The sequence below is a fragment of the Lemur catta genome, chromosome 6, assembly GCF_020740605.2.
Source record: "Lemur catta isolate mLemCat1 chromosome 6, mLemCat1.pri, whole genome shotgun sequence".
NCBI classification, from domain to species: Eukaryota; Metazoa; Chordata; class Mammalia; order Primates; family Lemuridae; genus Lemur; species Lemur catta.
Genome location: NC_059133.1, coordinates 54,427,499 through 54,439,255, shown reverse-complemented (window position 1 = coordinate 54,439,255; position 11,757 = coordinate 54,427,499). Strand labels below are relative to the sequence as shown.

General features: G+C 51.7%; 1 protein-coding gene across 2 annotated transcripts; it reads right to left on the bottom strand.

The window, feature by feature from the left end:
- Positions 1 to 8,998: 8,998 nt before the first annotated feature.
- GPR84 (G protein-coupled receptor 84) lies at positions 8,999 to 11,037 on the bottom strand. 2 transcript variants are annotated; one of them, XM_045553795.1, is made up of 2 exons: positions 10,953 to 11,037; positions 8,999 to 10,414 (listed from the first exon to the last, which is right to left on the bottom strand). In XM_045553795.1, exons 1-2 carry the CDS (start codon positions 11,011 to 11,013, stop codon positions 9,216 to 9,218), a joined length of 1,260 nt encoding a protein of 419 aa, XP_045409751.1. In that variant the 5' UTR covers positions 11,014 to 11,037; the 3' UTR covers positions 8,999 to 9,215. The 2 variants fall into 2 exon arrangements, with proteins under 2 accessions (XP_045409751.1, XP_045409752.1); XM_045553796.1 differs by lacking the exon at positions 10,953 to 11,037 and adding an exon at positions 10,847 to 10,942.
- Between the last annotated feature and the right edge of the window lie 720 nt (positions 11,038 to 11,757).

Sequence of the window (11,757 nt, the reverse complement as noted above, 5' to 3'; positions counted from 1 at the left end):
CCCTCCAGAGCCTGCTCCCCTCCCCCTCCTCCACCTTTATTCGCACAAATGAATGTGGCTGGGCTGGCGCAGAGCCTGGCCCTGCATCTTAATGGGGCGGTGAGCTCACAAGATGGATTTAGCTGGGGGTTTTATGGTTGCCGCGGCGACAAGAGAATGCTTTGGTTTTCTTTCCCCCTTCTTCTGCAGGATTTTAAGGAGGAGGGAGTGGGGGGAGCCTCCTCTCCACTGCAATTTGAAGGGTCTCCTTCTCAGTCACCTCTACTGCTCATAAAATGGGCCTGCAATTCCAGGATTAAGTAAGAGAGACCAAATTAGTATCTCAGATGGGAAAGGAAGAGGGAAGGAAGGTAACAGGAATGGGGATGAACCTCTCTAGCATCGGGACATGAAACTCGGAATCCTCCAGTCTTGCCTGTTATTCTATGAAAACCTGACAATTAAGCTCACCACCTATAAGGCACCTGTGCCTGGGATCGCCCTCAGCAGGTAGAAAAGAAAAATGCCTGGGTGTACCGCCTCTGTCTGCAGTCCTGCATTGAAAGTTGGGCTGCAGGAGGTTGGATGAGGGCTGAGTACCTCTTTTGTCTTTGCTTGTCTGAGCTGGAGAAAAGCAGTGCCCAGCTTTACCACCCTGATCTTCCTACTCATCACGCAGCATTGATGAGTGCCAGAAGGTAGTGTCAGTGCTAGAGCCAGGGGTTAGTGATCAATGACGGTGTGGAGAGTGGAGATCTATTCAGTTCTCAAACTTGGAATCCTCAGCTTCAGTTTCCCCAGCCTGGCCTGGTTTGAACTTCTCCTGCCTGCTCTTTCCCCCTAGGAATGGAACTTTGGTGCCCTGTCCTCTGGCCAGCAATTTTCTTTTGGGACTATGGGCAAACCCATCGCTAGCACCAACTGAAACAGAGACTGGGGAGCAGGGTCTGGTTATCTCCCTCCCTTGGTCTCTTTCTGTCTGATTGTGAACCTCTATCTTTCTGTTTGTGAGCTTTTCCCTCTTTCCCAGGGGACCCTGGGAGGCCCCTCCTCTCCTCTCCCCCCTTTCCTCCCCTTTGGCTGGGAAAGTGACTACAGCCTGAACAGTGCCAGACACCTGCCTGCCAGATGTGGCGATTCCCCATTCCCCCCCAATGTCTATCCTTTCCCCACCCCACTGAGCTCAGGCAGAGGGAGCCCCCCCACAGGGTGATTTACTGCTGCAGCCTCTCTTCCTCAAGTGCCCCCTCAGGCTGCTCTCTCTCCCCCTGGTGCCCAGGCCTTCTCTTTTCCCACCATGTCCTGCAGTCGCCTTCCTGCTACAGCCTCCCCCCACTCCCACTCCAGGGTGCTGGGCTGTGTAAGCCCCAGCTCCGGGACTGGAGGACGAACGCATGGGGCAAGGGTGACTGGCCTCTGTTTCACCCATGGGAGAGTACATCAGCAACAGGGCTGAGGACTGTGGCAGCCAGCACTGATGTCATTCTCACTGGGGAAGGAAGGGAGGTGACAGGGGAGGAGGAGGTGAATGGGGAGGGAACCAGCACTCCAAGACTGTCTGCAGAGGAGAAAAGAGGTCTCTGAGAACTTCCTAGGCAGGCGAGAGAGTCCAGAATTGCGGCTGCCTGGCGGACATCTCATCTTTGTTTCTCTGGGGGGGTCTCCAGACCTTGTCTCTGGATCTGTGACTCAGTATGACTCAGTGGATTCCCCTCAGCTCCTCCCTTCACACTGACCCAATACACATACGTAGAGGGAACCTAAGTCCTTACCCCCTTCTCTTTAGCGTCTGCTCTTCTGTCTTTTCTTGAGCAATCTCTTCCCTCCCATTTCACCGCTCCTCCCTTAGTTGTGCTTCTCTCTCTGCTCACCTCTTGGCCTCTTCCCTGCCCCATTCCATACCATAGCATAGCCCAGTATGATTCCCAGACCTCCCACCAAAGCAGGGACTCAGAGCCCCTTTTTTCCTTCCCATTCCTCCTTGCAACCTGACTACCAAAGGTCCCCCCTGGGCCAGAACAGGGTTCTGGGGTGAGACTGAGGTAGGGGGATGGCTGGGCTGAAGAGTAGCAGAGATAGGACAGATGGAGGGGCCAAGAAAGTAGGGGAGGGGGAGGAGGGGGACAAGAAGATGGAAAGAGAAACACAAAGAGAGAGAAAAGGTGATCACTGAGAGACAAAGAGGCAGAGGCTGAGAGTTAGTAGAAAGCGAGACTAACAAACCAGGACAGTGAGAGACAGCAAGAAAGCAAGGCTGAGCAGAGGAAAAGAATGGAGAGTTGGAGGCAGGAAAGTCACAGCAAGAGAGGGCCACCGGGGAGGGACCAGGCTGGCTCTCCTGGGCTCCCTCATGGTGAAGGGTCATAAATCCTATGTGTGTTTATGCGCATGTGCACACGGCACACGTGTGTAGGGGTCTGCAGTGGGGATACAATGATTCCCACAATATTATTTTCCCATTTCTTTCAGCCGCCTCTTTCCTTGAGGCACCCCATACAAACCCCCTATCCCCCAGTATTCCTGATGCTCCAGGGGCCACTCTGAAGGTATTTCCACATCTCAGGAATCCTGGCTTTCTCACTTGGAATGCAGGCCTGCTGGAATGTCCAGGATCTGTAGAATCCAGAGGCCCCATCCCCTCACTGCCCACCCCCAATGCCTGCCCACCGGCTGCTCCTGTCCATCTTCTCCTCCCACTCTCCTTGTATCTCCTCCACACTGACCCCTCCCCCAGCCCTGACCCCCAGCCCCGCCTGGGGCCTGGGTCAGAGGGGAGACAAAGACAGGATTTATCACCAGTATTGAGGGGCAGCCAGAGACCAGAGCTGCGGGCAATGGCTGACCTCCCTGGGATAGGAGGGAGCACCAGGCTGGATACTTGGAGGCTGGAAGCCTGGGTTCTAGTGGCTCCTATTCACTGAAACCCCCAACTTTTCCCACTCCAGCCTTGCTCTCTCCCTTGTCTCCACAGACTTAGAAAACAGAGATGAGGATGACCCTGAGGTGAGGGAAGAGATGAGATTGATGTCTTAGGGTTATTCTCTTATGGATACTGAGGAGGACTCAGAAACCAAGGCAATCAGGCACCAATTATTTCCAGGACTAGGAAGGAGTTCAGGTCTAATAGTGCAACAGATGAGATGCAGAGGGTTTTCCCTCTAATATAGACAGGGACTTCTCAAGAACAGGCCCTGATTGACAGTAGGGAGGGAAATAGGGGTGTTTAAGGGTCCTGAAAGATGGGAGACATAGTCTCACCTGAAAGCAAAGAAAGAAATGAATTTGCCAAGGGTTAATTCTAGCTGTAGCCCCTCTGAGACAGCCTTCCTCCCTGAGGTCCCCAACTCCCTCCGGAGAGGTATAAGGAGCAGTTGGACCCTGCCTTTACAGTAAATAGGCTATTGGCCTGAAATTGTCTCTACTCAGCAGACAGGGTGTGTGCTTAAGGAGAGGGAACGGTATGATCCAGGAGCTTCCGAGAAACCAGATTGTATATCTTTCAGTGGACAGCTCCCACAGCGTCCCTAGCTGCCCGTGGAGGCCCACCACCAGCCCCTCCAGAATCTCAGTGTGTCAGGGGCCTTCATAAACCCAACTCAGGAAGCTCTCGTGCCCCTTCCAGCCCCTGGCACCCAACATCCTGCCTCCTGCTTTCACCCTACTGTCCTGGGAGAAGGCTGCTAAAGTTAACTCCAAGTGAGAAGGTGGAAGGAAGAGAAACTGAGGGAACTGGGAGTTTCCAATCTCCCAGTCTCTCACCACAATCCCACCCAATTCCTGGGTCTGGTGAAGGAAAATTTCTTACACTCTTCTCTCCTGGAAACCAAAAACCATTCTCTCAATTTCTGATGGAAAGCCCAAAACTGTAAATTTTAGTGGGAAGGGGTCAGGGATTGGGAGGAGGGATTGGGAGAGGACAAAAGAATTGGGGGGTGGGGTGGGCACAGTGTGTAAGGAAGAAACAGGAAAAGGGAGAAGAGAGCATGTCTTTTTTCCTCACTCCCCCTTCCCCCAATTGAGGAGGCAGATTTACAGCCTTGGTTTGGGGGGGTGGGTGAGCATAAGGAAGACAGATCTGCAGTTCTGCCCTCTGAGTGTCTGGGTACTTAGCTTTAACTCCCCCATTAGCATCAATCCCCATCTTGCTGCCCATCCGTCTTCTGACATCAGCTCCTTCCCCTCTCTGTAGCCCAGGCTTTCTGACCCTAAGTGGCTCTTAAAGGGCCAGTCTAGACCCTCTCTCCCCCTCATCCCCCCTCCAGGCAGCAGTCTGGTGTGTGTACGAATGTCCCCTGTAGCCAGCCCTGCTAAGGCCACAGTGGATGGAGGGAATGGTGTGGGGGGATGGGAGGGTGGGTGACTCTTTCCCAGCTCTCTCTGTTCTCCTTAGACCTCCCTTAGATCATGGACCCTCAGCTTTGTTCATTACCTACCCAAGCTCAGAGCAAGCCCTCTTATTGGACTGGGGGTCACAGACACATGGCTCCTGGAGCCGAGGGCTGGAGAAGGCATGTGGATCCATAGGCAGATCTTTTCTCCCTCCCTCATTTCCTGGAGGCCCAGGGCAAGGGATGTCAAGAACTACTGGCTGTTTTTAATTCTCAGCCAGCAGTGGGGGTGGACAGGTTGGGGGCTGAGACTCCTAGGAGATGCCCTGAGCCCTACATTCCTAGCCTCCTTTCCCAGGGATCTAGGCTCTGGTCTGTGGGAGGTGGGGGATTTCAAATCTTCCTCTCCCTGTGAGGGAGGTGACAAGCCAGAGAAATCTGCCTCCTAATTTCCTGGCTTCTCTCCTCTATTCCTCAGCAACTGAGCTTAAGGGGACAGAGGGGAAACGGGTTTCTCCCCATCATCTACAAAAATGCTGTAACTGCACTCCAGGGGCTGTAAGAATGCCAGGATACTTGGAAAGTTCCTCCCCTATCTGCCTTCAATCCTTTCTGCTGCAAAGCTCTGCAGTCCTCTGAGGGGCTCTCCAGGATAGTCAAACTCCCTTCCTGATATCTGAAACCCATTCCCCACCTCCCTCCTCTGGCTCACGATGAGAAGGAATGGGTGGGTGGGGGCCTTGGGAAAGTGGCCACGTTAAATATAGGAGCCCCCATCTGCACCCCGCATGGCCCCTTATTTATCACCTTCCAAACCTCACTCTCAAAGAAGCATAAATATTCCTAATTCCTGAAGGCCAACAACCCTGGACTCATAAATTTAACTGGGGAGGTGGGCAAGGGGGAGGGGTGAGGTGTATGGAATGGGGAGCCTACTGCAGCCTAGAGGAAGCACAATGTCTCCTGGGGGAGGTGCCTAACTTGTCCCCATGCAGACACCAATGGGTCTGCATAGAGAGCAGGAGTAGGAGTCCTTTCTCTCAGTATTTCCTCTTTTTTCACTGCACTCTGCTCTCCCCCCCAGTTCCCCCCAAATCCCCCGCCCTTAGGTCTGGTCCTCCCCATTAGTTCTCTATCCTTCTCCCTCCCTCCTTGCTTTGCTATTACCTTCCAGTTGTCCTTTCCTGCTTCTCGCTCTCATCTTTTTTTTTTTTAATTAAACACTTTTTTCCCCTGATTTTAAGAATCAGTCCAACTTTTTACCTCTCTATTGCGCCTTTCTCTATGTCTTTGCTCCTCTCTAAGCCTTAAGACTTTCTCTTTTCAGAGCCCTTGTCTGAAAAGGAAATTCCCGTCTCTTATTCAGTCTGGATAGTGAGGTTTGAAAAGTCCCTCTCAGTGCCCGGATCTTCCTGCCGTAGCCCATTTGCCCCTCAGATGCGCCCTTTCCCTTCAGGCTCTCCTCCTTTCTTCTCTTCGGACGCTCCTCCCCTTGTCTCCTCAACCGTCTCTCTCCCTCAGCCTTTTCTGTCATCATTTTACCCCCTCGGTTTCCCCTTCACTGCAGTTCAGTATCCCCTCTCCCTGTTCAGACTCCTCTCTCTGCTCGACCCCTGCCGCACCCCTCAGACCCCCCCACCCACAGGTGCCCCTCCAGACTCCATCTTCCCCTCAGTTCACACCACCGCACCCCAGTTTCCCCTCCCAGTGCACGAAGGGAGGAGGGGGCTTGAGGAACAGGTAGAGGGAGCACGATTCCTTGAGGGGAGGGAAAGAAAGAAGAGAAAAAGTAGGGGAGAGGGAGAGGGAGAGGGAGAGGGAAGCGGTGGCGAGGGGAGGGGCATCCTCATTCCCCAGCTGCGTCCCCTCCCCACCCTCGACCCCCGCAGCCACTGAGCCATAAATCAGGGCCCGGGCGGTTTGGCCAATGGTAGAGTGACTCGTAAATCGGCCTGTCAAGCTCAGCCAATGAGAGGCGGCGTTAAATCAAGTTCTGTCAGCGCTTGGCCAATGAAAGGCCCTGGGCTGACCATAAATCTGCCTGTAAGAGACAGCGAAAGAGAGAGAGTGTGCAAACGAGCAAGAGCAGCCGGGCGGGGGACTGGGGGCAGGGGGGGGGAGGAGGAGGAGGGGGAGGGAGAGAACGAGCTTCGGAGGAAAAAGGCGATAACAGAGGTACAAGAGATGAAGACAGCCTACAGGAGAGACGGACAGATGGGGAGAGACAAAGAGAAGCCGTGAGAGATAGCGTCAGAAAGTCAGCGATAGAGCTCGGCTCCGGCGGGAGACTGACAGAGATAAAGAGACAAAGCGAGACAGACACTGGCTCACACTCATGTGCATACAGGGCCCCCAAACGCACACACACTTCCCCGAGCCACGCGTGAGCCACGCACCGTGCACGACCTAGTGTATGGACACACGGGCCAGGCACACCCTCGAGAGAACGCTTGAAGAAAGCCTTGTTTTTCTTCTGTTTCTTTTCCTTCATTCTGCCCTGATTGAAATTAGGAGCGGGGTGGGGGCCGGGGGTGTGTGGGTGGTAGCGGGTGAGAAAGGAAGGGGTTGCTTTCTTGGTAAGATCTGCCTGCCCTCTCTGCTCTGACTCCAGGGTGTCCCCCTCTGTCCCCTTGAGTCATTTTTTCCAGCGTCCCCTGAGAAATTTTTTTCCAGTGACTAATAATTGGGAAGTCCTTTCTGAGGTCTAACCTCAGTCCCTACTGCAGCTCCTTTCTACTTGACAAAACTTTTGAATTGCCTTCAAGGACTACGAAAAGTAAATCCTTTTACAGCCCTCCAGAGAGTTGTTGACTTTCAGATTCTTAGAAGGTCTGAGTAGGAAGGACTGTTAGAGATCATCTGGTCACTTGATTCTAGTTTTAGAAAGGCAGCTGTCCTGTAGTGGTTAGACTTGGCCCTCAAATCATGGTCATATAACTTAGTAGCCCTTCGACCTTTGACAAATTATTTAACCTATTTGTGCTTCAATTTTCTCACTAGTAAGGAAGAGATTATAATAGATACTCGTGGTAGTTGTGTGAGGATTACATGAAATAATATATTTACAGGATTTAGAACTGCACTGCGCACATGGTAAGAGTACACCCCACACCACACACCCCGCTTTGTACAGATGGTAAAACTTGAGGTCCAGAGTGGTCCAGAGATCTGCTCAAGTTCACAGAGCTAATTATCAGACAGCCTTGATTGAAACCATCTCTACACTCCTAGGCTAATGTTCTTCATTGGTCCTACAGTTCACCTGTCTGGACCCCTGCCTCAGTAGCCCCACCTTGACTCAGTTTAGGCTGCTATGATTGTTGTGGAAGAAGGACACCTAGAAGTGCATGTTCCAGGTTAGGAGTCAGGATTCCTGGGCCGTGGAAGTGTGTTGCATGTGAGGGTATTGATCTGTCCACCACAACTGTGGTTCTTTCTGCCTTTGTTTGAATCTCTCTAGACTTCGCTTTGTTCTCGCAAACCATGGATGTAGGGGTAGGGAGAGGACAGCATGTAGCCAGAGTGTTCATGTCAGCATGACTCTCATATTCCATCCTCAGTGTCATCATGGTGCCCACCCCCGCTACTCCCCCCAGGCCCTGCCCCAAGTAGATAATAACTACCTTATGAACAACAAATGTCTCATTCTTCACTTTTCTTCCTGAGCTTTGGGGAAAAAGGAGAGTGCAGGTCCCTGGGTCTCCACTCTCTGGTCAGCAGTCTCTGGCTTCCCAGCTTCTGTGCTCAACTGGGAAGCCAGAAAGGAAACACAGAGAACCAGCGTCACCTGGTGGCCACAGGTGCTTTAAGGCTGTGTGTAAGCATGCACACAGTGACAGGATGTCGGTAGTGCTGGAGGAAAGGAATGGTATGCCCGCCCCCCCCCCCCCCCCGACCTGGCCCCCTCGCCCTCTTAACTAGAATCTCTGTTCTTCTGCTTTCATAAACCAGGATAACAAGTGCAAGGGAAGCGAGGGCCTGGGGCTCAGCTGAATTAGCCCCAATGAGTGAGACCCTGCTAGGGCAGCTGGAGCCTTTGTCTGCCTTTGCCTCAGCCAAGCTCAGTTCCATTTCCACAGAGCAAGGAGTCCCCCTCCATGACCATTCTGCTTGTATAGGGAAGGGCCAGGGTGCTAGACTCACTGTAGTAGATATCAAAGCTGAATTATAAAACTTTTTTTTCTTTTTCTTTTCTTTTCTTTTTTTTTTTTTGAGACAGAGTCTCGCTCTGTCGCCTGGGCTAGAGTGCAGTGGTATCATCATAGCTCACTGCAACCTCAAACTCCTGGGTTCAAGTGATCCTCCTGCCTCAGCCCCCCGAGTAGCTGGGACTACAGTTGCACCACCACACCCAGCTAATTTTTCTATTTTTTGTGGAGATGGCGTCTCGCTCTTGCTTAGGCTGTATAAAACTTTTTGAGCTGAATAAATCTGTTTGCAGAGATGGGGGATCCTGGCAGCAGTGGTTAGGGGCAGTGGCTATTTCTGGGAAGTTAAATAAAAAGGCTAATCCTCCTAAACCGCTTCATATGTTTTATAACCTGGAAACCTCTTAGCTGAAGGCTATGTCCCAGGCCAGCTGCTTCTTGCCTCTGCTCTGACCTAGGTCCCCCGAAATCCTCAGTTATTAGGTTCCAGCTCCAAACAAACCCTGACTTATTTCCTTCTTCCCCAGAGACCACACCTGAACATTAAAAGCATAGAATTCATTTATTAATAATCAGTAATACTCCTTAGGCAGCCTAGGGCTGAAACATTGATTAAGGGACAAAGAAACTTGGTTTGGGGGGTGAGGAGAGGTTGTCTGTGAAGATGCCCACAGGTCTTACTTTCACCTGTTGTTATATCAGCTGGCCACTTGGGTTCTGCAGGAAACAGTTCTGGATTCTGGTGACTGGCGACACAGTTCTAACGAAGTCTACGGAAACTCTGGGGCCCTCGTTTTATGAGGGAGCCATATGCTTGGCGGAATTGGCGGTTCATGGCTGCATAGAGCACAGGGTTGATGCATCCATTGAGCCAGGTGAGGTTGGCAGCAAGCATGTGGACAACCCGGGGAGCCTGGACTCTGGCATCCAGAATGTTGAGTAGCAAGAAGGGGATGTAGCTCAGGGCAAAGCAAAGGAACACAGCAAAACACATCCGAGTAACCTTCCCAAACTCTGATGAAGATTCTTGAGCTCTTCGGGCTCCTTTAGTGGGCCGGGCTTTGGCAGATGCTTCTGGAGGGCTTTTCTCTGCCATCTGCGTAGCTACTTTGCTGTTGCTCTGGTCTCCCACTTCTGATGAGTCCCCTTCCAGGGTCTGGGTGGTGGCAGCACTGACTGGCTCAGATGAAGTCCCCTCACTGGGCCCTCCTGAAGCTATCCTGCTGTCCAGCTCCTGGAAACGACCAGGCGTGGCCTCATCTGTCCCAGCCACATGGTTGGAGCGGATGCTTGCCTGTTGCAGCTTGTATTGGTCCAGCGCCTGTGCTGCTCGTTTCACCTGGCGGTGGATGAGGCAATAGAAGATGCCAACACTGCTGAGCCCAAGCACAAAGTAGATGCCCATGAGGATGGTGGTGTAAGGCCGGCCTCGGATGCGGTCAAAGCTGCAGGTGCAGACTACAGGTACCAAGATATAGATAGGCCAGAGGGGGGCAAAGCTGGCCACACCTACAACCCAGGTACCCACCAGTGCCAGCACTATGCCCTTTGCACTGAAAACTTGGGGAAAGAGCTTAGGGTGGGCAATAAGGAGGTAGCGTCCCAGTGCAATGAGGCAGAGGGTGAGGATGGAGACAGAATTGGAAGCAAAAAGGAGGAGTCCAAATACCCTGCAGAAGGTGGCACCAGTGCGCCAGTGCAGGTGGAGGTAGGTGTCCACAGAGAAGGGCTGGAGAAGGGTGCAGTAGAGCAGATCAGCCACTGTGAGGTTGGCAATGAGCAGGTTGAATCGGGTACGGAGCTTGGGCTGGATGGCCAAGGCCAGGAGGGTGAGCACATTGCCCACGGTGCCTGTCACAGCCACCACCACACCCCAGCTAACTGCAACATAACGATAGCCTAGCACAGACTCATGGTAGCAGGAGAAGTTGGCGTCGGAGGTGTTCCACATGATGGAAGCTAAAGAGGAAGGAGGTAGAAGAGGAAGAGGGAATCAGAACCTGGCCATTAAGTTAGCTCTCTTGAATAGCTCTGGGCCTCTGGACATCTGAATTGCTTCTGGAGCTCACCTTAATTCTCTATCCTCCTGAGCCATTCCTAGGTCTCTTCATCTCAAAATCCTCAACTCTCTCCTTAGGCTCTTTTTAGTTCTTTCCCATTCCCAAAGATTCTCACAAGTTCTTATCTAAATATCTCTTAGTTTCTATCTTCTCCAAACCCCAGGCCTCTTCAATATCCGTCTAGATGCTCTTAGTAAACCCAGTGCCCTGCAACCTTTCTAATTCCTTGCCTTTCCCCAGAGATCCCTCTCTGTTCAGGATTCCGCTGAAGTTCCCTCTGCTCCTCTCCACTGTACACACATATAGGCTTCAGGTTTTTTTTGTTTAATACCTGGTAGATGAGGAGACTGAAAAGGTCAAAGTATATCCATCACAAAAGTACTTATCTGAGTCTTCCGGCCTCTAATTCTCTTTCCAGTGGAAGAAGTTCAACTCACCCAAAGAGCAGTCCTTTCTGGTGGACAGTTGAGCTTTAAGCAGGAGGTATCCTGCTCTCATGTATCCTATTATAGTAGACTGAAAGAATAAGAAACTCCCCAATTACCCAACCTCAGCCACTTCCTTCCCCACCTCCGGTCCTACGCATTTTACTTTGGCTAGTGAAATCTAGGCTTCTCTGTTGAAATTCCTCTGCTACTTACCCCAGAGTCATTTCACTCTTTGCTTTCTTCTTCCTGAGACCCAAGCTGTTTCCTTCCCCTCTTTGCATGGCAGAACACTTATAAGATCATTGCCAAGAATTGTTGGGACATAGAGACAGAGCATCAGAACATCTGGGCCAGTTCTCAAGGGGCCAAAAGATAAGACTAGGTTTCAGGAGCATCTTTAGGACCCCAGAAGCATTGGGTTTATTTTGGAAGAACACTGCCTTTCTTCTTTCCAGGCCTTGGAGAGACAAGCCACTAGGACAGGTATTATTTCCCTCCTCATTTATAGATAAGGAAACTGAGGTTCAGAGAGGAGAGGTGATTTGCTTAAGGTCACATAGCTAGTAAGTGGCAGATCTGGGATTCAAACCCAGTCTAGCTGTTTGCTACTCTTGAGCTGTTTGTTCCTACATGGTTCAAGCCAGAGGGTTCCATGTGACACCCTAGCACATCTGAGAAAAGAAGTCTGATGAAGAAAGGTAGGAAATGATGCATACAGGTTTCTGGCTTCATTCCCCACAGAGGTTCAGGCTCCTGTTCCATCATTCACTCATTCATTCATCCATTCACTCAACAGATCTGTACTGAGTGCGTA